Source organism: Tachysurus fulvidraco, chromosome 24 (genome assembly GCF_022655615.1).
Source record: "Tachysurus fulvidraco isolate hzauxx_2018 chromosome 24, HZAU_PFXX_2.0, whole genome shotgun sequence".
NCBI classification, from domain to species: domain Eukaryota; kingdom Metazoa; phylum Chordata; class Actinopteri; order Siluriformes; family Bagridae; genus Tachysurus; species Tachysurus fulvidraco.
In genome coordinates, this window is record NC_062541.1 from 633,482 (window position 1) to 643,329 (window position 9,848).

The 9,848-nt window shown below is 46.2% G+C and overlaps 1 protein-coding gene across 1 annotated transcript; it reads left to right on the top strand.

Moving 5' to 3' along the window:
• Window positions 1-286: 286 nt before the first annotated feature.
• Window positions 287-9,375, top strand: ube2m (ubiquitin conjugating enzyme E2 M). Its single transcript, XM_047808194.1, has 6 exons — window positions 287-675; window positions 6,923-7,017; window positions 7,666-7,704; window positions 8,125-8,228; window positions 8,319-8,382; window positions 8,587-9,375. The coding sequence occupies exons 1-6, from the start codon at window positions 561-563 to the stop codon at window positions 8,725-8,727; spliced, it is 558 nt and encodes a 185-aa protein (XP_047664150.1). The 5' UTR covers window positions 287-560; the 3' UTR covers window positions 8,728-9,375.
• Window positions 9,376-9,848: the final 473 nt, after the last annotated feature.

Sequence of the window (9,848 nt, forward strand, 5' to 3'; positions counted from 1 at the left end):
TTCTAACACACAGGAAGACACAGAGAGAGAGAGAGAGAGAGAGAGAGAGAGAGAGAGAGAGAGAGAGAGAGAGAGATTCTATCACACAGGAAGAGAGAGAGAGAGAGAGAGAGAGAGAGAGAGATTCTATCACACAGGGAGAGAGAGAGAGAGAGAGAGAGAGAGAGAGAGAGAGAGAGATTCTATCACACAGGAAGAGAGAGAGAGAGAGAGAGAGATTCTATCACACAGGAAGAGAGAGAGAGAGAGAGAGAGAGATTCTATCACACAGGGAGAGAGAGAGAGAGAGAGAGAGAGAGAGAGAGACACACACACACAGACAGACACAGACACAGACACAGAGACAGACAGACACATAGTTAGACGAACACAGTGTTGTCCCGGAAAGAGAGAGAGAAAGAGAGGAGGTTAGCATTAGCGTTAGCTCAGTACTGGGAGGAGAACACACACATACACACACACACTCTCTCTCTCTCTCTCTTTCTCACTCACACACACACACACACACACACACACACACACACACACACATACACATACACACACACACACTTGGAGTCATGATTAAACTGTTCTCTTTAAAGCAGCAGAAGAAGGATGAGGAGTCTGCGGGGGGAAACAGAACTGGGGCCGGGGGAAAGAAAGCCAGCGCGGCCCAGCTGCGGATACAGAAAGGTACGCTAGCTTTAGCAACACTGTTAACCCGGCTAGCTAACTAGCTAACGAACTCACATCCTAGTGCATGTGGAGATTTTTATTCTGTTTGGAGTGACAGAGTAACAATAAACACTGTACACACAGCTCCCAATTACCCCCTCCATTAATACATTGGTGTTAATTAACTGCAACATTTTTATCCTTATATTCCCACAGAACTGAATCAAAACGTCGTAGCTAAGCTAGCTAGCTGACCGAAACTAGCCTGTAGCTCTCAGCCGAATAGGACCGGCTAATCATTCAGTAAATAAACAAACTGCTCACTTCTGTAATCGTTTAAAAGTTAAATGTATTTGTAAATTTAATGGGAAAATGAGTGACCTAAGTTTTTTTAATTGGCTTTTTTCAAAACACGTAGCTGTGCTATGATGAGGTTTATTTCCTGATAAAGTCAGTGTCGTGTCGCCGAGTAAAGTGTTTTATTGTAAACGTTGATTTATTTCTCGTTATAAAGTCAGCAGGACAATAAATAACACAAAGTTAGCTGTAAGCTACAGACCCTAAAGAGTGATGTGTAGGGAAACTTCTATTCATCTTTAAAGTGATTTAACTCGATTTTAACAGATTAAACTGGACTGAATTACATCTCTGCTCATTTCTAACAATTATGAGTTAAATTAAAACTACTTAATTACACAGGCATATGGACAAGAAGTAATGAACAAAGATCAAAGTATAAATTGTTGTAATTAGTTTTCTCATATTGCTGATGAATTGTTCACTGACTACTGCTTTTAGTCCAACACCATCATCACTAACACTGAAATGCAGTGTAATGTATACAACAGAGGTGTGTGTGTGTGTGTGAGAGAGAGAGAAAGAGGTGTGTGTGTGTGTGTGTGTGTGTGTGAGAGAGAGAGGTGTGTGTGTGTGAGAGAGAGAGGTGTGTGTGTGTGTGAGAGAGAGAGGTGTGTGTGTGTGAGAGAGAGAGGTGTGTGTGTGTGAGAGAGAGAGGTGTGTGTGTGTGAGAGAGAGAGGTGTGTGTGTGAGAGAGAGAGGTGTGTGTGTGAGAGAGAGAGGTGTGTGTGTGTGAGAGAGAGAGGTGTGTGTGTGTGAGAGAAAGAGGTGTGTGTGTGTGTGAGAGAGAGAGGTGTGTGTGTGTGAGAAAGAGAGGTGTGTGAGAGAGAGAGGTGTGTGTGTGTGTGAGAGAGAGAGGTGTGTGTGTGTGTGAGAGAGAGAGAGGTGTGTGTGTGTGTGAGAGAGAGAGAGAGAGAGAGAGAGGTAGGTGAGAGTGTGTGAGAGAGGTGTGTGAGAGTGTGTGAGAGAGAGGTGTGTGTGTGTGTGTGTGAGAGAGGTGTGTGTGTGTGTGTGTGAGAGAGGTGTGTGTGTGTGTGTGTGAGAGAGGTGTGTGTGTGTGTGTGTGTGTGTGTGTGAGAGAGGCGTGTGTGTGTGTGAGAGAGGCGTGTGTGTGTGTGAGAGAGGCGTGTGTGTGTGTGAGAGAGGCGTGTGTGTGTGTGAGAGAGGCGTGTGTGTGTGTGAGAGAGAGAGGTGTGTGTGTGAGAGAGAGAGGTGTGTGTGTGTGAGAGAGAGAGGTGTGTGTGTGTGTGAGAGAAAGAGGTGTGTGTGTGTGAGAGCGGTGTGTGTGTGAGAGAGAGGTGTGTGTGTGTGAGAGAGGTGTGTGTGTGTGTGTGAGAGAGAGAGGTGTGTGTGTGTGTGTGTGTGTGTGTGTGAGAGAGAGGTGTGTGAGAGAGGCGTGGTGTGTGTGTGAGAGAGCGTGTGTGTGCGTGTGTGAGAGAGAGGTGTGTGTGTGTGAGTGAGAGTGGTGTGTGTGTGTGTGTGAGAGAGTGAGTGGTGTGTGTGTGAGAGAAAGGTGTGTGTGGTGTGGTGAGAGAGGCGTGTGGTGTGTGAGAGAGGCGTGTGTGTGTGTGAGAGAGAGGTGTGTGTGTGTGTGTGAGAGAGAGGTGTGTGTGTGTGTGAGAGAGGCGTGTGTGTGTGTGAGAGAGGCGTGTGTGTGTGTGAGAGAGGCGTGTGTGTGTGTGAGAGAGGCGTGTGTGTGTGTGAGAGAGGCGTGTGTGTGTGTGAGAGAGGCGTGTGTGTGTGTGTGTGAGAGAGGCGTGTGTGTGTGTGTGAGAGAGGCGTGTGTGTGTGTGAGAGAGGCGTGTGTGTGTGTGTGTGAGAGAGGCGTGTGTGTGTGAGAGAGGCGTGTGTGAGAGTGAGAGAGGCGTGTGTGTGTGTGTGAGAGAGGCGTGTGTGTGTGTGTGAGAGAGGCGTGTGTGTGTGTGTGAGAGAGGTGTGTGTGTGTGTGTGAGAGAGGTGTGTGTGAGAGAGGTGTGTGTGAGAGAGGTGTGTGTGAGAGAGGTGTGTGTGAGAGAGGTGTGTGTGAGAGAGGTGTGTGTGAGAGAGGTGTGTGTGAGAGAGGTGTGTGTGAGAGGTGTGTGTGTGTGTGTGAGAGAGGTGTGTGAGAGAGGTGTGTGTGTGTGTGAGAGAGAGGTGTGTGTGTGTGAGAGAGGTGTGTGTGTGAGAGAGAGGTGTGTGTGTGTGAGAGAGAGAGAGGTGTGTGTGAGAGAGAGAGAGAGGTGTGTGTGTGAGAGAGAGAGAGGTGTGTGTGTGTGAGAGAGAGAGGTGTGTGTGTGAGAGAGAGAGAGGTGTGTGTGAGAGAGAGAGAGGTGTGTGTGTGAGAGAGGTGTGTGTGTGTGTGTGTGAGAGAGAGAGGTGTGTGTGTGAGAGAGAGAGAGGTGTGTGTGAGAGAGAGAGAGGTGTGTGTGTGAGAGAGAGAGGTGTGTGTGTGAGAGAGAGAGGTGTGTGTGTGTGTGAGAGAGAGAGGTGTGTGTGTGTGTGAGAGAGAGAGAGAGGTGTGTGTGTGAGAGAGAGGTGTGTGTGTGTGAGAGAGAGAGAGAGGTGTGTGTGTGTGAGAGAGAGAGAGGTGTGTGTGTGTGTGAGAGAGAGAGGGTGTGTGTGTGTGTGAGAGAGAGAGAGGTGTGTGTGTGTGTGTGAGAGAGAGAGGTGTGTGTGTGTGTGAGAGAGAGAGAGGTGTGTGTGTGTGTGAGAGAGAGAGAGGTGTGTGTGTGTGTGTGTGTGAGAGAGAGAGGTGTGTGTGTGTGAGAGAGAGGTGTGTGTGTGTGAGAGAGAGAGAGGTGTGTGAGAGAGAGAGAGGTGTGTGAGTGAGAGAGAGGTGTGTGAGTGAGAGAGAGGTGTGTGAGTGAGAGAGAGGTGTGTGTGAGAGAGAGGTGTGTGTGTGTGTGTGTGAGAGAGAGGTGTGTGTGTGTGTGTGTGTGTGTGTGTGAGAGGTGTGTGTGTGAGAGGTGTGTGTGTGAGGGGTGTGTGTGTGAGAGGTGTGTGTGTGAGAGGTGTGTGTGTGAGAGGTGTGTGTGTGAGAGGTGTGTGTGTGAGAGGTGTGTGTGTGAGAGGTGTGAGTGAGAGGTGTGAGTGAGAGGTGTGAGTGAGAGGTGTGTGTGTGAGAGGTGTGTGTGTGAGAGGTGTGTGTGTGAGAGGTGTGTGTGTGAGAGGTGTGTGTGTGAGAGGTGTGTGTGTGAGAGGTGTGTGTGTGTGTGAGAGAGGTGTGTGTGTGAGAGGTGTGTGTGTGTGAGAGAGAGAGGTGTGTGTGTGTGTGTGTGTGTGTGTGTGTGAGAGGTGGGTGTGTGTGTGTGTGTGTGTGTGGGAGTGAGGTGTGTGTGTGTGGGAGTGAGAGGTGTGAGTGAGAGGTGTGTGTGAGAGGTGTGTGTGTGAGAGGTGTGTGTGTGTGAGAGAGAGGTGTGTGTGTGTGTGTGTGAGGTGTGTGTGTGTGAGGTGTGTGTGTGTGAGGTGTGTGTGTGTGAGGTGTGTGTGTGTGAGGTGTGTGTGTGTGAGAGAGAGAGGTGTGTGTGTGTGTGTGTGTGTGTGTGTGTGTGTGTGAGAGAGGAGAAAAGAGATGTTAAGCTGAGAACAAACTTTTGTAGCATGTAGTGTAAACACAGCAGTAGTGTAATAACACACACACCTAAAGATTCTCAACACTCAGATGGAGGTCACATGTAATGTTCTAGTACGTTACAGATGGAGGTCACATGTAATGTTCTAGTACGTTACAGATGGAGGTCACATGTAATGTTCTAGTACGTTACAGATGGAGGTCACAGCTCCACATGTGATGTTCTAGTACGTTACAGATGGAGGTCACATGTAATGTTCTAGTACGTTACAGATGGAGGTCACAGCTCCACATGTAATGTTCTAGTACGTTACAGATGGAGGTCACAGCTCCACATGTGATGTTCTAGTACGTTACAGATGGAGGTCACATGTAATGTTCTAGTACGTTACAGATGGAGGTCACAGCTCCACATGTGATGTTCTAGTACGTTACAGATGGAGGTCACAGCTCCACATGTAATGTTCTAGTACGTTACAGATGGAGGTCACAGCTCCACATGTAATGTTCTAGTACGTTACAGATGGAGGTCACAGCTCCACATGTGATGTTCTAGTACGTTACAGATGGAGGTCACAGCTCCACATGTAATGTTCTAGTACGTTACAGATGGAGGTCACAGCTCCACATGTGATGTTCTAGTACGTTACAGATGGAGGTCACAGCTCCACATGTGATGTTCTAGTACGTTACAGATGGAGGTCACAGCTCCACATGTAATGTTCTAGTACGTTACAGATGGAGGTCACAGCTCCACATGTGATGTTCTAGTACGTTACAGATGGAGGTCACAGCTCCACATGTGATGTTCTAGTACGTTACAGATGGAGGTCACAGCTCCACATGTAATGTTCTAGTACGTTACAGATGGAGGTCACAGCTCCACATGTGATGTTCTAGTACGTTACAGATGGAGGTCACAGCTCCACATGTGATGTTCTAGTACGTTACAGATGGAGGTCACAGCTCCACATGTGATGTTCTAGTACGTTACTCTTATTAAATGACATGAAAGATCATTGTACAAAAAAATGCTAAGTGAGATTTACTCCAGCTGTTATTTACTAGATCCAGAAGTCTACATGCACTTTAGTATGTGGTGGTGTTGTCTTTTAACTGGGAAGATGATGGACTTGTTGAATTGTCCCTCAAGTTTGTCTCAGTACTGTTCTGGAGTTCCTACTCCTGACTCTGTCAGTCAGTCAGTCAGTCAGTCAGTCAGTCAGTCAGTCAGTCAGTCAGGTCTGTAGGCCTCCTCACACTCCTCACTGTGCTCCACAGATCTTCTATGATCACTCCTAAATGTCCATGCTGTTGTTTCGCTGGAAGACCCAGTTACAGTAGATCCCCATTACCTTGGAGCGTTCCTTCGGCTGCTTCCTGTTCCTGTCACCACAGCAGATCATCTGCTCTGCACATTTGGACTCTCCTGTTATATCTGTGCTTGGGAGCGTGAGTTAATCCCTCAGTGTCTGGGAATAAAAACACAGGCTGCAGCAATGACAGTGTAGAATCCTGCTGCTGGACCACCAGGAGACTGTTGCTGTGGGATTTATAGACAATTCTCTTTTTCTTGGAGTCGTGGCTTCTTCCCTGTGTGTCAGTGTGTCAGTTCACGGTGCAGTCGGTCACTCGTCATGTCCGTGTGCTTGTCTGGTCTTCAGCTGCTCAGAAAAGGCAGACACGGTTAACTCCTGATTATAACATTTACACCATTAAATGCTGCTAAAATACATCATTTTACTTTCTGTAGTCTTCCAGATCATTTATAGAAATGATCATCATAATTCTGACCCACTGGGATTGTGAATAAAAGATGAAATAAATTTGTCCCTAATGGGTTGTTTTAAATGTTTACTGAGTGAAATGTTAAAGATTTGTAGAGAGATAAAAGGGTGTGAACTTCAAACTATGGTTGAGGTTCATGAGCCTCAGAGTATGTAAATGTTTTGACTGGATTTTCTCTTAGTAAAATCAGGTTACTGCACCATGTACACTGCAGTAGGGGGAGGGGGAGGGGAGGAGGGAGAGAGAGAGACAGAGACAGAGAGAGACAGACACAGAGCAGAGAGAGACACAGCAGAGAGACACAGAGCAGAGAGAGAAGGAGGAGAATACATCTCAGAACCTTTGGTTTATAATGCTTAATGACATCAGTTTATTACGGGTTTAAACCTCAGGCTTCTACAACACGATATCACACCAGTTTTCTCTCCATTTTAAAAAATCATTACGTTACAATATTATGAGACTGTATCGTCACACACACACACACACACACACACACACACACTACTCAGTGACACAAATCAACCAGGAAGTGTGTCTTTACTAAATCTCTCTCTCTCTCTCTCACAGACATCAACGAGCTGAATCTCCCGAAGACGTGTGAGATTGTTTTTCCAGATCAGGACGATCTACTGAACTTTAAACTCATTATTTCACCAGATGAGGTCTCACAGATGTTCTACATATTTATCTTACCATCATGCTACTCTCTGTCCAATCTTACACACCTCTCTCTGTGTCTGATCTCACTCACGCCTCTCTCTGTGTCTGATCTCACTCACCTCTCTCTGTGTCTGATCTCACTCGCCTCTCTCTGTGTCTGATCTCACTCGCCTCTTTTCTGCGTCTGATCTCACTCGCCTCTTTTCTGTGTCTGATCTCACTCGCCTCTTTTCTGTGTCTGATCTCACTCGCCTCTTTTCTGTGTCTGATCTCACTCGACTCTCTCTGTGTCTGATCTCACTCGCCTCTCTTCTGTGTCTGATCTCACTCGCCTCTCTTCTGTGTCTGATCTCACTCGCCTCTCTTCTGTGTCTGATCTCACTCGCCTCTTTTCTGTGTCTGATCTCACTCGTCTCTCTTCTGTGTCTGATCTCACTCGTCTCTCTTCTGTGTCTGATCTCACTCGCCTCTCTTCTGTGTCTGATCTCACTCGCCTCTCTTCGGTGTCTGATCTCACTCGCCTCTTTTCTGTGTCTGATCTCACTCGCCTCTTTTCTGTGTCTGATCTCACTCGCGCCTCTCTCTGCGTCTGATCTCACACAAACCCTCCACTTTTTATTCAGTGGTCTTTAATGTGATTTGTTTTTCAGGGCTTCTATAAAGGCGGAAAGTTTGTCTTTAGTTTTAAAGTAAGTAAAAGACACAAACACGTGCGTGCGTGTGTGTGAGTGTGTGTGTGTGTGAGTGTGTGTGTGTGTGAGTGTGTGTGTGTGTGAGTGTGTGTGTGTGTGTGAGTGTGTGTGTGTGTGTGAGTGTGTGTGTGAGTGTGTGTGTGAGTGTGTGTGTGAGTGTGTGTGTGAGTGTGTGTGTGAGTGTGTGTGTGAGTGAGTGAGAGAGAGTAACTGTAAATACATTATATATATATATATATATATATATATATATATATATATACACACACACGCACACACACTTGCACAACATACACACATACACACAGAGAGACATAAAAAGCAGCACGCTGCGTCAGCATGCAGCCAGATTGTGTGTTGTAAATATGTGAAAATGTGTGTTCACTAATTGTGTGTGTGTGTGTGTGTGTGTGACAGGTAGGACAGGGTTACCCTCATGACCCTCCTAAAGTAAAGTGTGAAACGATGGTGTATCACCCCAACATCGACCTGGAGGGCAATGTGTGTTTAAACATACTGAGGTACTGTTCACATACTGTGTGTGTCTTATGTGTTAAATCACTCTACACTGTAACAGGACAATCTCTGATGTGTGTGTGTGTGTGTTTTAGAGAAGACTGGAAGCCTGTGCTGACAATTAACTCCATTATATATGGACTACAGTATCTGTTCTTAGTAAGTGGACCGTACCATTATGTGGGGTGGGGGTGGGGGTTCTAATGAATGTTTTTCCTCTACACCGGTACACATTCTTACACCTAGCATAAAAAGAGTGTGTGTTTTGTACTCTAACTATTGTAATCTAGTACCATAATGTCTACTGTGAGCATTTAATCTGCTTGGACGTTTGATTTGATTCATTTTGTTCTGCTTTTGTAGGAGCCAAATCCTGAGGATCCTCTGAACAAGGAGGCAGCAGAGGTGCTGCAATCGAACAGGCGGCTTTTTGAGCAGAACGTCCAGCGCTCGCTCCGTGGAGGCTATGTTGGAGCTACCTATTTCGAGCGGTGTCTCAAATAATAATGCTCATCGTTTACACACGCTGAGACACTGACTGACACTCTGACCGCTGGGGGGCGGGGTATCCTAGGGAGGGGTGGGGTTAGGGGTAGGGCTTCGAGTGAAGGTTTGATGAATCGGTAACTGTTACACAGAGAATTGTGTGTCAGTGAAACACTGCTGTGATGTTTGGATATTGTACACACACAAACACACACAATCCTGTACAATGGGAAAACAAACATCCCCTTCCTCCCTGACCAGTGTTGCGTGCCGAGCTCAGAGAACGCAGCAGTGATGTTCAATCTCACAAAATGCAGAAATTCTTTTACACACACACACACACACACGCGCGTCCCTGACAGCTTTGACGGATGGACAGACGGACGGATGGACTGACTTATGAGAGTGGCTTTGACAGATTGGGAGGTCATTTGTTTTTGTTAGGATTTTCTCCATGTGTATCTGTTTGTTGGGGGGGTGGGGAGGCATGGGGTGCCCATGAGGGTGGCCGGGGTGGGCAGGGTGTGTGACTAGTTATTGTGCAAAGGGTCTGAGTTTGTTCGGGTGCCAGAAATCTTACAATCCTCTTGTGTATATTGAAATCCCAGCTGTTCACAATGACTGCAATATGAATTATGTTAAATAAAATATGGACTTGAATGCTTATATAATATATATTTACCATCACACACTCACTTCTCAGATAAAGACTTCAGGTCTGCTGGATCTAATGTCTCCCACTTCTGCAGGGGGTGTATTATAGTGTTTGTATTCTATTCAAAAGTCTTATGCACACACACACACACACACACACACACTGATTTGTCTGTTAAATCAGCACATCTTTATTAACTAGGTGAGCTGCACTCGCTATCAGCTGAGCTATTTATGGAAGGTTTACCTGCAGTCTTCATTTCAGTATTTTAGTTCTGTGAGTGTAGAAATCTCTTTATTAGTTTCAGTAAACTAAAAACTAATGAAATAAAACCGATAACCTTGAATAAAATTCAGTTCCTGTGTTTTAGCATCAGTTGGCTTTGGGTTTATGTTTGTGGACATTTTTGGTGGACTGTACACAGAATGTTCCAGAGAGCCCTGATGTTCACACATCACTAATCAAACGGATGGAATAATAAAGC